The sequence below is a fragment of the Alosa pseudoharengus genome, unplaced genomic scaffold (assembly GCF_046254945.1).
Source record: "Alosa pseudoharengus isolate Yale_2024_CS ecotype anadromous, Long Island Sound unplaced genomic scaffold, YU_APseudo_1.1 YU_APseudo_1.1_scf_2, whole genome shotgun sequence".
Taxonomy (NCBI): Eukaryota; Metazoa; Chordata; class Actinopteri; order Clupeiformes; family Clupeidae; genus Alosa; species Alosa pseudoharengus.
The window spans coordinates 36,466,245-36,490,469 of NW_027468663.1; the positions used below are offsets into that span (position 1 = coordinate 36,466,245).

At 43.5% G+C, this 24,225-nt stretch overlaps 1 protein-coding gene across 1 annotated transcript; it reads left to right on the forward strand.

Moving 5' to 3' along the window:
• The first annotated feature begins 11,399 nt into the window (after positions 1-11,399).
• On the forward strand, positions 11,400-22,533 carry LOC143133486 (von Willebrand factor A domain-containing protein 7-like). Its single transcript, XM_076293247.1, has 15 exons — positions 11,400-11,603; positions 12,733-13,020; positions 14,142-14,235; positions 17,549-17,677; positions 17,821-18,007; positions 18,212-18,381; positions 18,502-18,614; positions 18,846-18,962; positions 19,190-19,390; positions 19,679-19,814; positions 19,972-20,124; positions 20,220-20,312; positions 20,497-20,768; positions 21,093-21,386; positions 21,475-22,533. Exons 1-15 carry the CDS (start codon positions 11,400-11,402, stop codon positions 21,913-21,915), a joined length of 2,892 nt encoding a protein of 963 aa, XP_076149362.1. The 3' UTR covers positions 21,916-22,533.
• Positions 22,534-24,225: the final 1,692 nt, after the last annotated feature.

The following is a 24,225-nucleotide window of genomic DNA, read 5'->3' on the forward strand; positions in this document are numbered from 1 at the left end:
AAGGGGCGCGTCTTTTTGGCATAGCTTGGGACCCACATTCGACAATAGTTACAGAGCCCTAAAAATGACATCATTTGTTTCTTTGTCATCGGTTTTGGTGCTTCTAATATTGCTTTTTTACGGCTAGAATGCACATGTCTTCCATCCTTGCCACCTGTCAGTGTGTGTCCCAAATACTTTACTTCAGATCGCCACAATTGCAATTTGTCTTTGCTCACTTTATGTCCGGTTTTGTGCAAATATTTTAGAAGTGCCAGTGTATCAATTTTGCATTTTTCTTCGTTAATTCCAGCTATGAGCAAATAATCAACATAAGCCAAAATTTGACTTCCGCAGGGCAGGATAAACTTTGCCAGGCAATTATGTATTGCTTCGGAAAATATTTTAGGTGACTCACAATACCCTTGGCTCAGGCGTGTGAATGTGTAACGTTTCCCTTCAAATGTGAATGCGAACCAATGTTGACTGTCTTTATGGACAGGTGTTGAATAATATACGTTGCTCAAATCGGTTACTGAAAATACTTTAGCTTCTGGATTTAATTGGTTCAACAGAGTATGGGGATCAGGCACATTTGGAGCGCGGGCTATTACTGCATTGTTTACGGCTCGGAGGTCTTGTACCATGCGCCAACCAGTAGATGGGGCCGCTTTCTTGACAGGAAATATCGGCGTATTACACGGTGACTTAGGGCATGGCACAATAACCCCAGCTTTAATCATTTCTGCTATCACAGGTTTTATCCCCGCTTCTGCGTCAGGTTTAAAGGGATATTGTTTTTGGCATGGATAATAACCTGTTTTTGCTCTAATTCGCACGGGCTCTATGTCTTTAATCAGACCCACGTCCGTAGGTCCTTTTGACCATAAGCTTGACGGAATTATTTTTAGCGCTTGATCCTCAGCCTCTGTCAAAACCATCAATCATGTCTCTGTTTTGTCATGTAGTATTACTGTTGGTGTAAAAGTCACCACATAATTTAGACTGGTGCGCCTCCAACAAGTGGTGGGGCTTTTTTTCAACATCTTGAGTTTCAGTTCTCCAATCTTGTATTTGTGTTATAAAGTTCACATGTTTGTCTAGACGTGACTGCTTTTCATTTGGGCTAGTGGACAGCTGCATGTGGGGTTTTAGTTCCCAACTCATCAGTTTCTGCGCGGGCGGTGGCAGAACTGTTTGACAAAAAGATTCTCTGTCCAACCAACACAAATAAGTCAAAGTCACCCTAGTAGGTCCTATAGTTTATCGACTAGTTTGTCATACTCTGGGTCTGGCCCAGGTGTAGGTTTGCGTCTCAGGTCAATTCTTAATTCGTCAGGGGGTATCAGACTAGCCAGTGGGTTAATTCTTTCCTTAACCTTTTGTACTATCGTCTCTATTGTTTTTCCTGGGTCCTGGTGCGAAGGTTCCAGGGCCCAGACGTAATATGGCGTATTTTCCCCCTCGACTAAGTGTAGGGTCAAATTTTATCACATGTCCTAGCCTCCATACCCCCCTGTAGATTTGGATAGATGCTTAATTTTAATTTCACCATTAAATCTCGTCCTAACAGGTTGTAGGGACAGCCGGGGGCCATGACTACAGGGGCGAAAACAGTGCTTCCTGTTTCTGTCAGCATGACAGCCACAGGCTCACTGAAATATTGTTTTTGCACATGACTGTTGGCTGATTTTACGAGAATAGCTTGATCTGTTTTTTGCAGGCCATCTATGTCTTTCATTACAGTTCTGCATGCTCCAGTATCACATAAAAAGATTACAGGTTTGGCATTAATATGTATCACTTTCTCTGGTTTTTGCTGTCTTAAAAGTGACAAAATGTTTTTCTATCCACCCTTTTATCTTTGGCCTGAAACTCTGGAGTAATGCTTGTTTTAATTGTTGTTCATAGATTTTCTTATTGTCTTCAGTATCTGTTTTTAAACCGCTATAGGCTTTAAACACTTTTTCAAATCTGTCTCTAAACTCCCAAACGTCCTCATTATCTTTTTGTATTGTGGCATATATTTTGGTGTAATCGCAATGTTTTTTGAACACTAGTCTACATTTATCCTCTAAGTTCTGAACTTGTTTATTTAGTTCAGTGGAGCCGGGGGCATATGCTGTACCACCTGTATGGGCTACAAAACTGTCTTTCACGCGGCTCCAATCGGAGCCCATTTTACAGCGGAACATCCTTTCGACCTCGAACCCATTCAGGTGGTACACAAGTAGCCTATTATATTTTTCATTTCGTCGCAGAATTCGTTGATCTGTGCTTTGTGAGAGGCTACTCCCTCAATTGCCTTCTTCACGTCCTCTTGGGTCCATGTCCTGTAGACATGCATTATTCGACGGTTGTCAGCACTTTCTTGTTCGCCTGGTCTAAATGTTGGATTAGGTAATTCTACCATTGGGAACGCGTTTATTTTAGACGGCTGTGGAGGCCAGCTTGGCGTTTTGTCATCATAATCAAAATCATCAACGTCATCATCATACAGATGTGTATGTGAAGTTGGCGGTTGTGGCGAAAGGTGAAGACCTGGAGAGAGACGGGGATATAGTGGGAGATTTACCGCGTCTAATAGAACTGGATTTGCGGATGCTCTAGTTCCTGTCTTTAAAACTTTATTTACGTCCCCAGACATCCTGGTGTCCCATTCTAAACGTTCACCGTGGGACCGCGTCAGTTGTCTAGGTCTTTAGGGCGTTTTCTCCTCCCCTCCCCTGGCTGGCGTCGGGACAGGGGGATTCAAGGTTACAGGAGCTGCCGCGGGCGACGGTGCAGACACGGAGGCACTAACCACAGCTGCTTGTGGTTGTGGTCTGTTGTAAGGAGGTGGTGAGGTGTAAGGCATATTGTCTTCCTCTTTTACATACGCTACGGTACATTTTTTTCCGTTCTTTTATTTTATTTTCGCGCTTTCTTGCCTCCTCCAAACACAATTTAACTGCATCAATTTCTTTTTGGTGCTGTGTTTTTATACCATTTTTCTTTTTCGAGTGGTGCATCATTATGTCGCGTAACAATTTCGAACAGCCAGGAACTGTTAATTTCCCTTCAAATTCGAACTTATCTTTCCATTGTGTTAGCCAATTTTCAAGTCCTGGGTGAATTTTGGACATAAATTTGGCATCGCCTTTCAAAGCATTTTCTTTGTCTTGGGTATTACCCATTTTTACAAATAGGGGGTTATACTGTATCGTCCTCAAATGGGCAAACAACAAATCTAGAAAGCAAGCTTCTAGATGTCAGGTGTTAACCTAACACCCGGCTTTCTCTGGGTGATCACACAGATTCTGTTGTTCGTTTTAACTTACAGATAATCCCCTCATTCACTCACATTCAAACACATTCAAAACTTTCCCTTTCTTGGAGAGACTTTTAGGCGGGACTCGAACCCCCTGTAGTACTCTCCCGATAAACTCAGGTGGGACTCGAACCCCCCTGTAGTACTTAGTTTATCGTTAGGCCTACTTTAACAGTACTGTATACAGAAAAGAGCAACTTAATGCGATCTTTCCCTTTCAAACATAGTCCCAGACTAGTTTTTACTCACGCTGTTATGGTTCTGCTCTGTTGCTATTCGGATCCCGTCAATCCAGTCCAGGGCCTGGTCGCCGTCGGTTGGCCAGCACGGAATTCACCGTACTGGGCTTTCCACGGTCCCGGACCGCGGGCTGTGCACAGTCTTCAACTTCCGACGATCAGTCCCAGGATCTTGGGTGTCTTGGGATCCGGCTCGAAAGGACCAAGTAATGTCATGGAATTTACCTCAACATATTAGACACAAGAACCACAACACGTAGTATGGATTTACTCGCAGCATCCGGAACTACGAGGAGAGGGTGCTAGTGAAAGGTATGGAACCTTTCACCATCAGTCTCTGAACCTGCAGCCCAAAAAGCAGTGTCTTTTATTGTACAGATGCACACAGAGAAACAGGATGCCAGACATCTATCTCCTTCAGCTTGATTCCCTCAAAACCCACGCACAGACGCACACAAAGATGGGAGGCCTTTTCCTGTGTGTCCCAACTCGAATTCTGTGTCCTTGAAACTCAGTATAATATTTTTGCTTACAGAGGTGATTTATATATCTGTTTACACAGGTGTTTTATACAATGATAATAATAATTCCTTTACAGGGGTCCACAAGATGCCACCACAAATAGAAAGCTGGCATGCTTAAATGCCAGAAAATAAAACATATTTGTTGCTGAAACAATGGTTCATCTATTTTTTTTACTTCCAACTTCATAGCATCATTTTTTGCTTAACTTTGCATCAATGCACTTACATATCTAAACAAAAACAGTACTGCAGTAGCAGCAAAAACTACTGTACTGCTACTGTTCTCCTTTACTGTAACACTTGCCTGGGTCCCGTGCCACTTACTTAGTGTTTTGCGCCACTTTCCAACTGTGAAATGGGTAACATTACAGTTTTACAGTAATGCTGGTGTAGTTAGCAACAATCACAGGACAGTAAGTGGCAAGAGTAACGACACAGTGATGTTTTACAGTGGTGCGGAACAACTCTGGCAATTGGCACAAGACAAGGAGAGCCCCTCGGGACAGTGGGCCAATATCACGGGACAGTAGTTGAGTGCAGCAGCACAATGCCCCAGAACAGCAAGAGAGTGGCGCGCGCCTCTAACCACAGTACAGTTTCTACTCATACTTTCGGTCCTCTACTGGGCCCTCTCACAGTTTTTAAATGGTCAGTAGTGGGAACTACTGTTGCCTTCATGATTTCCTTTTAAAAGTTTCTTATAAGAAGGAGATATCAATTATCAACAATGACAAGCCAGCTGGAATCTGCGGCTCTCTCTCTCTCCCTCTTGTGAGTGCAGACGCGTTCCCAATTAAATGGATCGCATAATGTTCACATTAGATCTGCTGCAAAGGAGATAACTAAGAGTTAACTTAGTTTAACATGATGTTATCTCTATTTAACATGATGTTTTGACATTGACATAATGTTCTCTAAGGAGAGTGAAAAGCAGTTTGCAGTAAAGCTAACCAACGTCGTCTCTATCGCAGGAAAATAATAGCGAGCAGCCTGATAACCAAATGAAATGCTCGGCGGGCCGGATGAAAGTGCACTACATTATCTGAAAAGGACACACGATAATATACATTCTAAAGATGATGAGTTCTGGACACGCAATATGCAAAATATGACTGAATGCTTACCATCACTTCGATGGGCAGGTACATGTGTCGATAGGTGTTCACCATGTGTTCACAGCTGCTCGTTGCTCCCTCCCTCCAGGACACTGTTACCCTAGAAATCTAGACGCACCCTAGCGTAAAATTAAAATTAAACTTCTATCAGGCCAATCAAATCGTGTATAGAGTCGTTAGGCGGGCTTAACATAATGATTGATGGCAGAGTTGCAACGGTTTGGCTTGAATTCCCTGTTACTTGATGAATAAGATGGATGTTGCTGTTGGCGAACAGTGTGACACGAGTTAAGCTTTTATTAAGTTGGCAAAAGTTTGAACTAGCCAACTAGCTCCGCTGGTGGGAAACGCATGGGACTTATAGCGCTGTCCTATTGCGTGCAGAGGGAATTTAAAAGACAACCGATTATCCCACCCCTCATACTGAGCACTGCGAACGGTGAGTGCCCAGACCCTACATTTTAATGTGGGTCTGGCTCATCAGGCTAGGACACTGTCGTAAAAGGTTAACTGTGCGCTTGCGCCATTGCAACCACATGATTGGCACAATGTTTTCATATGTCGGCTTTTGGTGGCGGAAGAGGCGGGATATGTATAGACGGCGGCCATATTTGCGTGACAAACGAACCCCATGCATTTCTATGAAGGGTTTTTTGAGTGCTGTGTCTCCACATTAGAAAGTCTCTGGCGAGGCTTCCTTGGCCTTCTGTTGCTGCTTTCACAGTCTGTCCATTGTGAAGCCCCCCTGGGATGTTAAGGCATCTCCCACAAGTTCACATACTTCCTCTAGTAGCAGTAATAATTATATCAAAGCTCTCCTTGACCTTTGCAATGTACCTTGAATGTTATTTTGTATGTCGCTTTGAGTGTCCCCCTTAGCACAACACAAACACTGTTACGGGGTTTAGTATAGCTGCTTTTATTATGATATGCATAGACCCCGGAAGTTAGGAACTTGTATGGCTTTTGCTGAATACAGACTTGTGTGCACCTTGCTCTGCGTGTCATTTATTGAACATTCATACACTGTAACAAACACATGCATGGTCTCCCTCTTTCACTTACATACACACATGCACAGCTACAGGCTCCCAACATCACTGCCCATTATAACTGTGGGAGACAGTGTTGGGCATTACGGAGGTGCCTGCAACACTGCATGAATGTGAAGCTGCACAGGAGTGATACAAATGAAAAGGAAGACAGTGACAGAAATAAGAGTGAGAGAGAGAATGGAGAGGGGAGGAGGAAAGGAGTGGGTTTAAATCTAGGCAGCTCATGATTCTTTTTGACAGCTAAGGTCAGCAACTGAAACTAGAAAATGTAATTTCGAGGAAATTACCAGTGCATGAAAATATAAACATACTGTATATTAACATAAAATGCAAAACAAACTTTTATTTGGAAACAGTTGGCAGGAGTCATAGTTGATAACAACTGACAGTTGAAATGTCTAAACAGTTAAATAGTTGAGTAGTTTAAATAGTTAAATTATTTAATAGGGAATTATTGTAGTGAGGACATTTATTTTGAAACAGTTGTGGGCAGAGGAAATAGGAACAGAATCGGTAGTCTTAAGAGAGCCAGATTGTATGCTTAAAGCCTGAGACAGAGTATATAGTTTAAAAGTTGAATTTAGAAAGTGTAATGGATGTTGATAGACAGAAAGGTGAATGGATGTTGATAGGCAGATTGTTAAATGGATGTTGGTGGATAGTTTAATGGGTGGATGAGTGAATGGTTTGAAGAGGATGAATGGATAGAAAGTTGGATGGAATGTGCCTTATATCCTTGTAGAATGGAGAGACACAGAGAGAGTTGGCCTAGTTAAGCAGAAAGCAGTTGATACAGGTGCAATCAGTTTAACTGGCCCTTTGATGGGTCCTAGTAGTGAGCAGCTGGAAGTTGATACAGGTGCAAATCAAGTTAATTAGCCCATTGTGATGTCATCAACCCATGTTAAGTCTATGGGGAAAAATAAGCTTGTTTTTTATTAATATCTCAAAAAGTATAAAGTTTACAAAAGTGAAAACTTCTGATAACTTCGGATAACAGAACAGTGCATTTTCATGCACTGTAATAATCTCTATGGCAATCAATCACTCAGCAACAATATCAGCGAGTCTCAAACATCATCCTTATAAAGACCATGTCTCTGCTAAGGTCTAACATCTTTATCTTGTTATGCTGAAGGATAAAAACACATTGACTTTCATGTGAAATAGAGTAGGAGATATGGTTTGGGCCCTTTGAAAATTCAGGTGTTTGTTTGGTGCACTTATCTCTAAAACCAAATGTTCAGCCAGGTGAATACATCTCACCTTGCAGTGAATTAATCCAAACTTAACTTGAATTAAGAGAGAGAGAAGCATGTATAAACGAAAGGTGGTGGTTATTAAGGGAAATAAGAATGTTGATTTGTGGCATTGATCGCAGATAAGTGAAAATGAAAAAGATCTGAATCAGGAGCTCTGATACTGCTCTGATACTCAGCCAAACGGTGTGGTTCAGACAAAACACAGGAGAAGAAGAAGGGTTCGCTGGCCGGCCAGAGCATCATACCATTGACCTCCAAAATCAAGGTTCCCTCCAAACACCTGGACATGGAGGTTCCTTAGTGTCGGACATCAGCAGTTGGCGGTTCAAATGATCTACAGTTCCAGAATGGCCACATGTTGTCATATTAGCTGTGCAGGTCAAGGACAGGTCAGGTCAAGAGCAGAGCAGAACAGTGTTTTTAGAAGTCACAGTCTACACAACCGCTGAGGTGACCATGCCTCCCATTGAGCAATGCTGTTCATAAAGACAATGGAGCTATAGAGCTCTTCCTGCTACTGTGAAGGACAACAGTGAGACAGAATATGACATTTAATGGAAAGAATTAGTCAGCTACACTGAAACTACACCCACTACCACACACACACACACACTTGAATTTTCTTTAATTTCCCCTTGGGGATCAATAAAGTATCTATCTATCTATCACACACACACACAAGTGCATGCATTATTGCAATAACACAAATTGCTCTCCATGCTTATAGGTGTTTTGTGAATTAATTTCCTAAATCAAGAGAGAACTTTTGAGTAACTGCATTTTCATAACCGTCGGCTGTCAAGGACAACTTCATCAGACACTTAATAAAATCATGGACTATATGCAACGGAAAGCTCTTCAGCCAGCAATATATTTCCGGTGGAGCGTCAGTGTAACATCTTCTGTTATATCCTGCTCCTTTCATGTTCAATGCCCAACAGGGCAACTCTCTATTTAATTTTGACACGCGCATAAATCCTTCAGCATCTTAACATGCTCACTCACTATGTGCAACACCCTACCGGGTCTATGTAAACAGGTACACTAAAACAATAGCCACTACAACACAGCTGATGTTCCATCAGAAATGTTTGTGCTGAAAAGCCTTCCAGGAAGGACATGATATATAGGCAATTCGATTTGACTGTGAATCAACTTGCTTCCTTTATCTTCAGTTGAAATACTGTATCTACTCCCTCCAGTGATTTTTTTTAAACATTTTATTTGAACTTTTACACAAAATCCAAACATATTAAAATGGCCAGAATTCACATCGAAAAGTTGGATGGAAACCCAGGTGTGTTCACATTTTCTACCTGTCCCCCGGGCTCCAGCCCTGAATTAACACACCTGACTTTTATTAAGCCTTTGATTGGCCAAGGCCTGTGAGTGCAGGTGGTTGTGAGTACATGCCCCAGATTTTGATGGCTGGAATGAGGAGTGAGATTAGTCATGTTTCAGATTGATGGTGTGATGGCAAATCATTAACATGTTTAACCAATCACTGATAAAAAATTTACTAAACTTTATTATCCTGGATCCTTCCGATGTGGTAGGGCCTGATTGTAGCCAGATAGTGCCTGATGGTAGCCAGATAGTCCCTGATAGTAGCCTAATGGTGCTTGATGGTGCCTGATAGTAGCCTACATAACCAGTTCTCTGACTCACTCCATCTGTACAGCTGTCATCTGTTTAGTTGGACATTTCCCAACTCCATCCTACTGCCTGCGATAGATACAGGATACAGGAACACATCCTCTCTTTAATGTCACTACTAACACTAATGTCACTAAGGACTTCTACAGCCACAGTAATTGGATAGAGATGGGGAACAGGGTACCATTGTCCAAATTGATCAGGCCAGATTTGCCTTTGGATAATTTAGCAGGTGTGTGTGTGTGCGTCATTCTTGGATGGCATGAACCATTCTCTATGAAAGGCAAATGTACAAACACACACTGCTAATGAAACATGGGACTTCCCTCACTCTTGCACCCGTATATGTGGGGGAATTTGGGTGGCAGTGAGTCAAGGGAGGGAGGAGCAGATGTCGGCTTAAATACTAGGGACTCACTCATGCAGCTGAGAAGCACCTGAGCACTCCCAGGCTGGTCCTTACCTGAACAGGTAGAAAATCATCTGACTTTTTACAATTGTTGAACTTGATTACATTTCTAGAAACATCTTTTTGATTTTGCTTTGAAGATGTATCATTCTAGTTATGTTTCATATTGGTGGTGTGATGGCAAGTCATAAACATTTTTAACCAATCACTGATAATGCACTGATAACAAATGTACTAAACTTTATTATCCTGGCTCCTTTCCAATGTGGTCTTAACATGAAACCACTCTTATCTCAGAACATGAGCTGTGTTTAACCAGCACAGCACGGCACTCCCTAGAATAAACAAAACATTACAAATGTTCTGATATCAGCTGCACTAGAACTTGGTCTGAACACACCTTTGCTTATTAGATGTCAGTAACATAACTTTACTCACTCTGTAAGGCTCCATTTATATCAAAGCTGTGCTGAGTTCATTGCCTTCATCAGTTTCTGGCAAATCAGTAGTGCTGCTTACTGATCAGTTTGGCTCCTTTGTAAATACAGCTTTGAAGGGGCGAGTTTGGATCATTTTCTGACACTACAGTATGTCTTTGAAGCTGTGATCTCTTAGAATAAGTGACCATCTATAAAGAACATACTTTTAAAGAGCATTTAAACGAGCACAAATGTAAATTGGTCTGTTAGGAACTTTTGCCATGTTGGAGAATGAGCGAATGCGTAGGAGTGAGGATGTGTGTTTATGAGAGAGCGACAACGAGGAACGATTAATAAGCCCATTTCAGTGTCCAGGGACGTATTCCAAGTACATGGTGTAGTGACAGACCTGGGTAAATTAACTCAGAATAACTAGTAAACCTCTTACAACAAGGGACCTTTGGCATTGTTTTGTTAGGAGAATAAAGCCATACAGCTCTTCTATTAGGAAGTTTACTACTTACTCGGAGTTAACTGACCCAGGTTTGTCACTAAACCACGTACTTGGATTACTCCCCAGGGGCCTATTGCACAAAACTAGGATAAGGGATTAAGCCGGGATATCTTGGTTATCCTGGCTCAATTTATCCGTGATCCAGTTGCACAAAAGCGGGATAGGGGGCAGCAGGATATGTTATGGTATAAATCACCATGGTGATTTATTCTGTGGAGCTAGCCTGCTCCAGACCAGGCTAAGTTCCAGGATCTATTTAATCTCATCCCTTATCTCAGTCAGCAGTCACCACAAACGGAAACCAATAGTTATTCCACTGCCCACTACACATTGTTATCACATATATCTAGACCCACTGTCATTATTTAAACGTTTGTGATCATTAATTAACTTTTACATACTCGCCATTCACGACTGGTCATGCGACAATGTGACGTCACGGGACCTAACCATTTCACTCATGGTAGTGGTAGTGACCGCAGTGTAGATTAAGCTATCGTTCATGAATGCGGAAGTAATTGTTTTTAAATAGAGGCGGTCTTGTGCGTCTCCACGTTACACGATTGGCCAAAGTCATCCCAACACCGAGAACGCGCACAGATCTGAGCTGAAAGCCTAGTTTGACAAATATATCACATAACTGCAATCGTAGTATCACTTAACGTATACCCCTGAGTCAAGGCTTTGTCAAGCCTCGATATGTCTACATAGCCTAGATATGTCTAACGTGCTTCGTAGTATACCCCACAGGTGTCCGGCCTTGTTGATGTTATGATGCCTTAACTGGCAGGGTAAAGGGTCTGACTGTTTCTGTCTTTCCTGTGAACTGTGTTGTTGTAGAGGAAATTGGTTTACACAGTGGCAACTTCTTGTAAAAGGGGCAAATCATTTACTCTTCACAGGAAGTCTTTGTGGGCATGGTCTCTGAGATGACGACCCACGCGTCTCTGCTCTGGGCAGTGCTGCTCATCCCCCCTCTCACCGAAACCTTCAAGCCGCTTCTCTCCCCAGGGGGCGGCTCACTTACACACCGGGACATCACCCAGAGGGCCATCTTCCGCAAGACTGGCCAAGTGTGCCGCGCAATGGCCACTGCCCAGGGTCAGAACTTTACCTTGGCTGTGAGTGTCCAACAGGGGGCGTATTGTCAGCCAAAAATCCCAGATCTGCACAGCATTGAATGGCATACACCCTGAGTAAAACAAAGCACTGTAGGCTCTAACATATTTCCCCTCCCATGTGGACCCAAAACATTTCATGGTCCAATAAGTGTGATGAAACACAAGGGCGCCGCTAGGGTTGTATTCCATAACGTGCACCGCGGCGGTCGCCGGCTGCGCGGCGGTCATAATAACGATTTGCTTACAACACTCTAAATACATTGCACTGCTGTTTTGGTTGTCCCAAACTTTTAGATGATAAGCCTAGGCAGTCAAAGACGAGAAGGTTGAGAACCTCTGCTCTACTGAATCCCTGTTCCAAACAGTGCTTTATGTTTTTAAATAGGCCTACAGAGGAAAGCAAACAATTCAACATTTTAAACATGTGTAGACCGTGACCGTTGAGGACAATCTCTCACTGCTGTCAGTGTCAGCATCACTGCTAAGGACAGTGCGTCTTTTAACGTTACCTGAAAAATATTAAGCTGCTGCTGTTTTCTTTTCATGACTGAATGATTTAGGCTATTATTCTATAATTGAATGGAACGTTGTGTTCTTAAGCGTCAGAATTGACCCATGCAAAGCCACGCCACACAGGCCAAGGCATGACGACGCGTTTTCATATTTTATAGTCTATGGTTTCCATGCACACCATATTCCGGTTTTATTTGGAATAATGCCAATATTCAGATTGCACATGAGTAAATAAATATAGGCTAGTTGTCACACAAGGTTTTTTTTATTGTTGTAGGCTAATATTGAATTTGTATGCACAGTGCGTACAGGATTACGCCTGCACTCTGCACTGTACACTGATGAAACACAGTATGAAAATAGAGCTTGGGTGAAAAATAAACGGACTCACTTTTAGAGACCGGACAGCAAGCCTTTTGTAAAGTTCCACTTCATAAATTTTAGCAAACCTGCATGAGTCAGACTGTTGCTCTATGTTCTGTGTTCTTATGATCTGTGTTCTCATGTTCTTATGTTCTGTGTTCTGATGTGTGTTATGATCTCTAGTCATTCAGTAATCAATGTCCTGCTTTGTTCTACACGCCACTGCTCTCCCTCATCCACTGCCGTCTGTCAGATTGATGACAAGCTGACGGCATACACCCTGCAGCGGGCGTGTTTCTCAGGGGGGTCCTCTTTCCTGTCGGCCCTGGCCTTCCAGACAGCTGTGACTAAGATGTACCTGAGCAACGCGGCCGTGGACGTTTTCTTGGCTCTGAGCGCTCCGCACCACTTTGACGACGAGACGTTCGTGGAAGGGCGAGAGGTGGTTGCCCAGGCGTCCGCCGCCGTCAAGGCTGCCGTGAAGCACGGGAGCTTCATCTCCGCCAGAATCAGCCTGGGCGCTGCCTGTCACACACTGCAGGTGTGTGTGTGTGTGTGTGTGTGTGTGTGTGTGTGTGTGTGTTTGTGTGTGTGTGTGTGCTTAAGTAGTTGTTGGATGAGGTTGTTGTTGGAGGTTTTTTTTTTTTTTTTTTTTGGCCTCGATGATCTTGAGGGAGATTTTGAAATCCTAACTACAAAGGTCAGTTGAGTTTCACTAATGTGCTCTATTGTAAAGACAGGTTCCAATCATGTAATGTAGTACATTTACCAGGTAGGGTAGGCTACTGTGTGGATGGGCTCTGTCATTGTGTGTAGGCGCTAGCTCATGTCAGAGTCCCTGATAAAGGCCAGATAGGGCCTGATGGTAGCCAGATAGTGCCTGATTGTAGCCAGATAGGGCCTGATAGTGGCCTGATGGTTGCCAGATAGGGCCTGATAGTGGCCTGATAGTTGCCAGTGCCTGATTGTAGCCAGATAGGGCCTGATTGTAGCCAGATAGGGCCTGATAGTAGCCTAATGATGCCGAATGGTGCCTGATAGTTATCTGCTTAGTTGGACATTTCTCACCTCACATGCCCATTTGTAGCATACGAATACAAATAGCATACAAATTCAAGTATTAGCTCATCAATCAGCCCTTCTTTGTAAAAAGCAGGGTCGTCCCCTTAGAATTATAAGGTTCTATCTGACATTTTTGTCAAAATTGAGTTATTGACATATTCGTATTCTGTGACACCTTAAGAAGATGAGGTGAGGTGTTTCTTGTAGTTGTATGCATTTTTGGACATTATATCTGAAGAGGTTTGTTCCACTTATCAGTATAACTCTATGGAATTCTAAAACTTTGAAGCTCAATATCTCAGAACTACTCAGAACGTAGATAGAACCCTATAATTCTAAGGGGACGAGGTGTTGGTAAATTGAACATACTGTACAGTACCTTCCATGCTGTGGAATAGTAGAGTTTTGACATTCAGGTGGCACACCCATGGCTTGACCTGTCAGTAAAAGCTCGGACAGCTTGGACACACAGACTGGGCCATGAAAACAGATTGACTAAGCGTCTTTCAACTCCATCCTACTGCCTGCGATAGATACAGGATACAGGAACACATCCTCTCTTTAATGTCACTACTAACACTAATGTCTCTTTTTGTGCAGGACTTCTACAGCCACAGTAATTGGATAGAGATGGGGAACAGGGTACCATTCTCCAAACTAATCAGACCAGACATGCCTTTGGATAATTTGGCAGGTGTGTGTGTCATTCTTGCATCACCTGAGGTTTTCTGGGAACAGAGGGGGATTTCACAAAACCTAGATAAGGGATTAAGCTGGGATTTTTAGGTTATCCTGGATGAATTTAGCCTTGACTTGGTTTCACAAAAGAGATGGCACATAAGTTACCATGGGGATTTATTCTCTGCACCTAGCCTGGTCCCGACCAGGCTAACAGCCAAGCTAAGTTAATTCTAATGGTAATTATGTCGTCTTATTGGTTCAGCTAGCTGTCATTCACATCAGACCTCCGTACTAATTTTTAAGGAGCTTTTATAAACTATTTGCTAAATGTATTTGCTCGCAAAACAAAACAGATTGTCTGCCTACTGCCATATAGTTATTATAATTTAATTGTGACAGCCTTATAATTATTAACATAGGCCTAGGTACTCTTATTTTATTGATAGACGTTTGATGAATAGCCTACTGTAGTTGATTGGAAGTGGAGGGGCAAGTTCTCGGAGGTATTTTCAACTATAATATTAAGGTATATCATACTATGTGCATCTTTGCAGAGGCAAGCGCTTTCTTAATGACGTTGGGTGCCGAGACAAGAAAGCACTCACACGTGGGTGCATACTTAAATTTGCATTCAGTTGGTCTACCACGCCTACTCCCGCTGTTTTACAGAAATAGCCATGATTCCCCATTCCAAAAAGGACAACTTTACTTCATTGTTAGTCTATATCAAAAGCGGTTGTTCACTTTGTGTGAATGACGCTATTTTCCGCGTCTTTTTTATTCCAACCGTGGGCATTTTGGAGCAGAAACGAGAACACGCACACATCCTGAATTACTTACACCTGGCTTGACATAGTTGCTCCTACTCATCTTGGATTGGCGTTAGTGAAACGAGTTTAGCTAGGATGACCAGACAACGCTATGTCAAACCTCGCTTTATCACTTATCTTGGATGTCTTAATTCTGCCTTTGTGAAATACCCCTCTGCTCTTTTTCCTCTTGGCTTCTACATTTACGTTTATGTTTATATTGATGTTTACTTTTAGGTTTGGTTCTAAAAAATGCTCATTTAAAGCATTTTAAGTGGTCAGACAGATTTAGAGGGTTTTACATCAGGGGCCTGTTGCACAAAAGCAGAATTAAGACATCCAGGATAAGTTACTGAGCTGCGCTCAATGAATCCAAAACAAGAGCGTACAGGCTTAATTGGTTGCACAACGAGCAAGCCAGGATGAGCAGACACAGATTCATCAAGCCAGGTGAAACCTACCCTGGATAAATGCGCGCTCACGGCTCCCTCAAATAGACCCCGCCACCGATCACAGATTCACCATGGCAACTAGAGCGGCTTCATTGCTTCTTCTACGGTGTGAAGTAGGTAGATAGCCTTCTCACAACAGCAACAAACAGCAACACCTCTGTTAAGGAGAATATTGCAACTAGTTCCGCGACAGGGGCGTGCAGAGACCTTTGAAGGGGCAGGGGCTCAAATTTTAAAAAAAGGGCACATGGAACAATTTTTTCAGAAAACGTGTTAACTTTATTTAAAACTTGTCTTTAGTGGGCATCTTTGCACTGCATAATATAATATCATGTTGTATAGAACATAATGCATACAAAAGCTAGAAAAGATACACACAATTTGAATGGTGTAAACTGGAACTTAAGTTTTACATTCCTTAGCCTATAAAGCTTTAATCATCTGAACCCGAGTTGGACATTTTTTTTTTTTTTTTTGCATTTAAATTCTAGCATTATGCTATTTCAATGATGATGGTGGGACAGTGTATTATATGGTTTAGCAATTTGCAAAGTAGTCTAATGTACTGATAAACATTTTATACATTTTCATATTTATTCATTATGTATCAAGAAGAATGGGTGTAAATAGCAGAGCTGTAACACATTTTTCTAATTTCTCTCGTTCTGAAAATTCAATAGGAGTGCATACTAGGCCTACTGTAGCCAGGGCACAGACGGATAGGTCTTTTCAGTTTTCAGTAGGCTATTGTCTACACAGAGATCATAGGCTATAAGGCTACATCTCATTGATTAAATTCAAAGCTAATTTTAATAGCCTAGAAATCTAGACCCACCCTAGCGGCAGCAAATATGTTATTGCCTAGTCTGGCTTGTCAGGCTATAATTTTAATGTTTATCACAGTGAACTACCACCATTAGCAAGCTAGTGTCTTGCAGATTCAAGTGCTGTGCGTGTGGCCACTGAGTGAAATGACGCGTAATGTAGCCTACTGTAAACCGAGAACTACGTGTGGAGTTGGGTTAGTTAAACAACTACAGTAGCCTATGTCGTCGGTTTATGACGATTTAGAAAAGGTTTGCCTACTCTGTTTTATGAACTAGGTTTACTAACCTAAGCTACTAATACTATACCATAGTAGCCTAACCTAAACAGAATATGTTATGAACGTTCAGCCTTAGATTTTCGAAGCTGCCAGGTTATTGAAATGGATGGACCATGACATGGTTAAAACGGGTTTGATAGCCTACTTCATTAAACATGAAACAACTTTAAACATTTTATTCTCTATCTCTAAGCTGAATACTATTGCATGTTCAGATAGGCTAATTGCCAAGTGACTTTACCGTGCTCCCAAACGTCTCCTGCAGCACTGTGCCTGCGTGCACCTTCTGAGAGTTCAGTAAATGTATGACGTCACGGATTAAATTGATAATTTCACAAACTATTAATAAGACCTTTTAGCGAATATTCACGTTGGAACTAGCGGAAGTATTACACATTTTAAAAAGTAAAAAACGGGTGTTGTCAAAAGGGCACTTGGACATCAAAGGGACAAAAGGGCAGGTGCTAGAGCCCCCCCTTCTCTGCACGTGCCTGTTCCGCGACCACCACGCGTGAAATGGTTAGGCACTCCCGTGACGTAACATTGTCGCATGACACGTCGGGAATGGCGAGTAGGCCTATGTAAAAGTTAATTAATAATTAATGATCACAAACGTTTAAATAATGACAGTGGGTCTAGGTATATGTGATAACAATGTGTAGTGGGCAGTGGAATAAATGGTTTCCGTTTGTGGTGATTGCTGACTGAGATAAGGGATGAGATTAAATATATCCTGGAATTTAGCCTGGTCTGGAGAACTAGTTAGATACAAGGTAAACACATGCCTCATCACTTATGCTACACCTACTGTACTCACCTGTCATCTGCTCAGGTCAGTCATCCACATGTGTTTTACAGGCAGAGATTCCTGTAGAAACATTACACAATAGTTTCTCTCTCACACTCACCGTCTTTCTCTCATCTACGCCCCAAACACACACTATGATATTTGTTTTCCAGGCCCTGACCGAGCCACCTGCAGGAACTGCACGGGAGGAAACTGTACGAATAACATCCTGTCTGACGTCCTGCAGGAGAAGAAACTCACGTCAGGCTACTTCAGTCTCTTCTCTTCAGCCAAGCCAGCAGGTTGCCACAAACACCCTGATTCTCTTTCCCAAAGACAAATAGCAGTGCCTTTAGGCCAGATTGCTAATGGGTCCTTACAGTATATATTCCAGAGGAAAGCTCAATGTTAATGTTCATGTTCATGTGTGCTCACCTCACTGCAGGCAAGTGCAGCCACGGTGGTTCCTTTGACCGGACCAGTGGTCAGGACCCAGTTGGTGGCATCAACAAGGACGACACCTCGGAGAGCCACGGGCATCTGCACCTGCAAGCTGCAGAGGTGGCCATCAACGCCACCATGGAGCTGCTGGAGGACATCCGACTGGCCACCAGCGACAAAGACTTCCTGCGGTAAGGTTGGTTGTGCAGCGACAAAGGCTTCCTGCGGTAAGGTTTGTTGGTTGATTGGTTGATTGACTGACTTTTTTGATCGAGTGATTTGAAACATGTTTGTATTTTTCAAATATACAGTCAGTCAAGAAGTGTACACAGGGCTGTGAGTGGAAAACATGGCTCTCCAAAACATCTGTCTCTCTCTCTCTGTCCCTCTCTCAGGTTAGTGGGTATGTCTCAGTCGTCTTTGCTCTCCTTTGTGATTGACACCACAGGCAGCATGGCAGATGACATTGCCGAGGCAAAGCGCGTCTCATTCTCTGTCATCGACCTCAAACGGGGCACCCAAGAGGGGCCATCGGAATACATCCTGGTCGCCTTTAATGACCCAGGTCAGGCCAACAGGGGGCGTACTCTCATCCAACAGGAGGGACGATGGTGGACCTCAGCAGTGACACACAGCTGGTCATGTGCCTTTTTATCATTAATGGCTCATCTCTGTGACCAAACAGGCTTCGGTCCACTCATCAGGACAAGCGATGCAGATGTTTTCAAACAGGAGATTAACAAGCTCAATGCTGCAGGTGGAGGGGATATCCCTGAAATGTGTTTATCAGGACTTCTGGTACGTGTGTGTCTATCTATACCTTGACCTCCTCAGAAAATTAATGAAAGGTATCGCTAATGTATCTAAATTACTCCACATAATGGGATATACTATCGTAATGAGTGTCTGAAAGAGTGTATGAATAAACTTACTATGAAAATAACAAGAAATTTTGGAAAATTCATCATAAAGCATTCTCTGCGTAACAAGAGGAATTTAATGGTCTGCCTGTTATTGTCCGGTGAACAGCTGGCGCTAACTGCCGCTCCCCCTTCCTCGGACATCTTTGTGTTCACTGATGCTCCGGCCAAAGATGCGGAGCTGAAGAACACCGTGACTGCGCTGATCGAGAGCACCAAGTCCAAGGTGGGTTCGGTGGGATTCACCTCACACTTGCTCTCCATAACACGTGATCCTGCACCGTTGCCTTTTCTGTTTATTTGTATTTGTTTGTTTTGTGCCATGCTGTTGCACTGTATCTTTATAGCGGTCACAAACTCTTCTGAGTGTAAGTGTCTAGGTTCAGCTGTCACTTTTTCTCGTTTATTATGTGTATATATATATATATATTATAAAAACATCTTGTCTCATAGGTCACCTTCATGCTGACTGGCACCTCGAGCTCAGCACGTCGCCGCCGTTCTGGGAGCCCCGTCTCCAGGGCTCTCTCCGACGCGGACGCTCAGCTGTACCGGGACCTGGCGCAAGCTTCAGGGGGCCAGGCCATAGAGGTGTCCAAGTCCTCACTGCCGAACGCCACCGTGGTCATAGAGGACACCTCCACCTCAGCTCTGGTACCAAGATAGGAGTCCTCAGTACAGTGACACCACTAGAATGTTGGGGCCCTATAAAATAATAATAATCCCGCCCCACACACAGACTAGAATGTTGGGGCCCTATAAAATAACAATAATCCCGCCCCACACACACACACATCAATATTATAATGTTTTCCCCCTGGGAATTGTCCCAACTTGTCCTTATAGCACCTCTACCTTTGAGTAGGGAAATGTGATTCTGTATATTTGAAGGACAGTTCTTGATGTTGGTTTGGTGAATTGCCTCCATGCTGCCCCCTGCAGGTGACTTTGCTCCAGGCAGTCAGGACCCCAGTGAGGGCGGAGAACTTCTCCTTCCTCCTGGATGAGACGGTGTCCAATGTGACTGTGTACATCACAGGGTCCTCCTCACCTGCGTTTACTCTGTACAGTCCCACAGGTTTGAGAGGGGATACAATACAATATATATTTTGGATAGATATCAGAATTGTTTTTTGAATTAGGTGTTGTTCATGTTTTATGATCCATTTTAAAAGATTAGTCAGAAATGTCTTTTATTGCTTCAAAGTGTATTTTTTCTTTGTAATCCATTTCAGGTGAGTCACAGAACCATGGGGTGCCAGAGGGACCCCTGGGTACGATTCAGAGGGTGGGAAACCTACAGCGTGTACAACTGAATGCCCACAGCCGCACAGGATTGTGGGACATCACCATCAACTCCACAGCAATATTCACTGTCAAAGTCACAGGTCGGCTTGTTTCAAAATATTGTGCAGAGATATTTGATGGAGCATAAAATCTACCAATATTAGGTGTAACCTCATGTTGTGTGTAATCTCTGCAGGTCAAAGTTCCATTAACTTCCTGTTTAACTTTGTGGAGGCTTTTGGTGGTGCACATGGAGATTTTAGCCTAAAACAGAGTCGTCCATCCATTGGTATGATCATTTTATGTTGTGTCTGAATTTCTTCTTCTACTACTAACCTCAATATCATTCTATATTCATATCTATTGACTCTTATCTAATTAAGCCAAACCACTGACACCTAGTGGCAGGAGGTAAAACACTACAAATCATTACATTTGTGACTACTGAATGATCAATTACCTTTCTAAAACAGGTAAGAACGCAACCCTGCTGATGTCTGTGACTGGCAGTGATTCGTTGAAAGTGACTGAGTTGGCTCTGGTGCCTGTGTCTGGATCCGGGCTTGTAAATGGAACCGTGAAGGCTATAGGAGGTGGGGACTTCCTGGTGACGATAGAGGAACTGCCAGCGGGGGACTTCACCGTCCATCTGAAGGGGGAGACCAGCGGAGTCTCCCGCTCCTCTCCCACCCTCTTCCAGAGGCAGTCGTCCACTCAGCTCAGGGCCTCCAGCGTGGCCGTGACGGTGGAGTACAATTATGGTCTTTGCAGAATGGAACAGTGATTTGATTATGCTATACACAGTAAAGGTTCAGTGTAGTAGTGGGATATGAAAAATGTCTCTCTCTTCTCTCCAGTTGTCTTACTGTTACCCCAGATGCATGTCATTTACTCTGGAGAATCTAGACACTTAAAGATGGAGCATGTCCATTTCATCACTGTTCACTGATATTTCATTAAAATCATATTTTATACACAAAGGCAATTAAAATGCATTTCGGTTTGAGAATACACTGACCATCAAAATCGGGGGCACCAAAGCTGTATGCTTAATGTTTCCTCATTGCAGGTCTCAGTCAACAGCACTCTGGAACCTGGAGCGACCATTACTGTGCCCTTCATCGTGGAAACCAACACCACGGCAGGCAGCTACATCATCCGAGCGAGAAATGATCGTGGGTTCAGCTCATCTTCCCCCAGCAGCCTGACACTGGAGGCCGGAGGTCTTGCTGAGGGCACAGTGACCCTCACCACTCCGTCAGACACACCCTCAGGCACCGACGTCACACTGACCATCGAGGCCGAGGCCCCTGGGGCCATCGACTCCAACTATGTTGTCGTGAGCTTCGTCCTTGCCTCTAAGGTAACCGTTTTATTTTCTCTTCAAGTACTTTTAGTACAACCGCCAGCTGTTGAACGGCAAACGGAAACTTTTGATTTCTTTCCCACAGGTGACTGACTTCACTCGTCCTGTGTGTCAAATAGTCGGCATCACTGCCAACTGTCCACAGGACTGCAGCCAGGCAACGTGGCAGCTCTCCGCCAGCCTGAGCGACGGCAACGGCACGGGCATCGCTTCTGTGACTGTCCAAGAGGGCAATGGAACGCTCAGCACCAACTCCTCCGGGGTGGGCATCACCGCTGCGCTCTACAGCGCCTCCTGCTGCTCTCAGGCGGTGGAGCTGTTAATGGTGGATAACGTGGGCAATGCTGCCATTTGCTCCGCCTCCATTAGAAATCCCTCCTCTCCCATGACCGCTCAGCCAATGACCACCACAGCCAACGCCACAGCAACGCCGGTATCCACAACCTCCAGTGCGCAGCTCTGCAGTAACCTCTCCCTCTGGCTGTGGGTCATAGTGGTGTTGCCGTTGCTTTATCCCCAGGCTTAAGGGGATGATGCATGAAGGAACTTTTTAAGCAGTGTTGGTGGGCAATCACTTGGTCCTTGTATTCTAATTAGACAATCGCGATAAGCTGGACATTTGTGATTTAAAGTTTGTCAGATAAAATTTGTTACATAGTATCTGTAGCATCAGGAAAGTGCCTGAGCGTCGCTCAGTAACATTGCTAAAAAGTTGCCCTGTCTAGCATCATATGTGGAGAGCCAGAGCCCAGGAAAACAGGACCAATGGCTGCAGTTCTGAGTCTGGCCTGGAGGTGGCAATTATGCTTTTTGTGCCTGACTTGACAGAAGGAGAGTGAAAGAGATGGGACGATTAGTGATGCCTACAGCTTGCCCACTTACACACACACTGTGATTGTTACTCCAATAGACCTCTGAAGTTCGCCTACAAAAAAGAACCAAAACGGCCATCTTTGCCCATATAAGGAGATCCGGTTGTTAATTGAAGCTACCTATTGCAAGTTGCATTGCAAGTTAGCTCTGGAGTAGCAAAAATCTAAGTGTGCCGCCTTCACGTACCGGAGATCACAGTATCCACTCAAAGGCAGAGGACAAAAGTGTGTTCAGGAAAACGTCTGCATTTCAGACTTTTTCATCCCCGCAAGAGTTTAACAGGTGCGATAATTCAAAATCCCCATGTTATTTTCCCATAGGAAAAATCGCCAGATACCGGATGTCAAAGATGGCAGCTTTTTGTAGGCGAACTTCAGAGGTCTATTGGTGAAGGTTTAGATAGTGTCATAAACCTAGAGAAAATAGTAAACCGTATTTTCATCTACTTATTGCAAAAGGGTTTTGGGTTTCAAAATGGGGACAGGGGTTCCTACTGTTCAGAAATATCTTTATAGTATGTGTGCAATTGTTGTATTTCAACTACTGTCAGGATTGGTGTTTGAAGAGATTAGGACCAAGCACAGATACAGTTCACAGCTTACTTAGTCCCATCGCAACACACTTTACAGGTTTAGGATTATTAAAAAGGAACAGAAAGTTTGTCTGAGAATAGCTCGTACAGAAGGCTTCACAAAGTAGCAAAACCAGGCTGTTTAATAGTTCACAAAGATAGTAAGACCATTTTGTCATCCATAAGCGGGGGTCAGCCAAGGCAAAGTCCTTTTAGACAAGTCCCTCCACTCGGCGGCCATATACCAACGTTTTATGGGCACTCATCGGGCACAGTCTTTGGGTCGAACTGCGCGTGCGCAAGGCTTCACGACACCAATCTTGCTCCAGCGGCGAGATCACAACACATGATTGGCACGATGTCTTCACAACAAACCATATGATTGGCTCAATGTATTCACATGTCGACGTTTTGCCGAGGATGGGGTGGGATATGTGTAGACAACGGCAATATTGGCGTGACAAACTAGCCCCATGCTTTTCTATGGAGGATTTTTTGAGTGCTGTGTCTCCTCATTAGAAAGTCTCTGGCCAAGGTCAGAGCAGACTGGGAGCATGAACTGGACTAGCACACCAAGTGAAACAATTTGAGAAGGAATCACAGGTAGTGCAGGGTATAAATAGGGCAGGTTGTGCAGGGCAGGTAGTGCAGGGTATAAATAGGGCAGGTAGTGCAGGGTGCTGACCAACGAACCGGGTGACGTTTGCAGAGCGACGCGAAAACTCCAGGCTCTCCCACTATCGTCATCGTTTTAAATCTTCCAATAGCACGCCAGGTGGATAAGGCAGCTTGTGATTGGTCCCGGCAAAATTGTAACGGAAGCAGCAGAAAAAGATGCACAGGTTTCCAGCCTGAGATGCAGGGCGAAAAAGAAATCGCCGTCAGATCAGTCAAACAGCCTAAATGCAGGGTATACAGCGGGGAAAATAAGTATTGAACACGTCAACAATTTTTTCAGTAAGTATACTTCTAATGAGGCTATTTGCATTCAATTTTCACCAGACATTAGTATTAAGTAAAAATCCAAACATTAAAGTCCATAAGTAGAGTTATGTGTAATAAAGTGGAATGCACAGGAAAAAAGTATTGAACACGCCTGCTGAAATTTCTTAAATACTTTGGGGGAAAGCCTTTATTTGTAATGACAGCTTCAAGGCATTTCCTGTATGACGAAACTAATCAGTCGGCGCATTCCGGTGTGATTTTGGCCCTTTTTTTTTTTTAAACAGATAGTCTTTTAATATTGAAAATTTCAGGGATCCCTCTTGTGAATCCTGGTCTTTAGTTAACTTCAAGTCAGAGCCTTGATTTCCTTTCTCTGAAACCAATTGAGTTTCCTTTGCTGAATGCTTTGGATCATTGTCTTGCTGGAAGATCTAGCCATGTCTCATC

Bases quoted from the DNA above. Each gene is read 5' to 3' on its own strand.
- LOC143133486 (XM_076293247.1), top strand. From the start codon at position 11,400: ATGGTCTCTGAGATGACGACCCACGCGTCTCTGCTCTGGGCAGTGCTG. The intron at 18,382-18,501 runs GTCAGGCCAACA...GTGACCAAACAG, and splicing joins GGTCGCCTTTAATGACCCAG to GCTTCGGTCCACTCATCAGG. The intron at 20,313-20,496 runs GTATGATCATTT...TTTCTAAAACAG, and splicing joins ACAGAGTCGTCCATCCATTG to GTAAGAACGCAACCCTGCTG.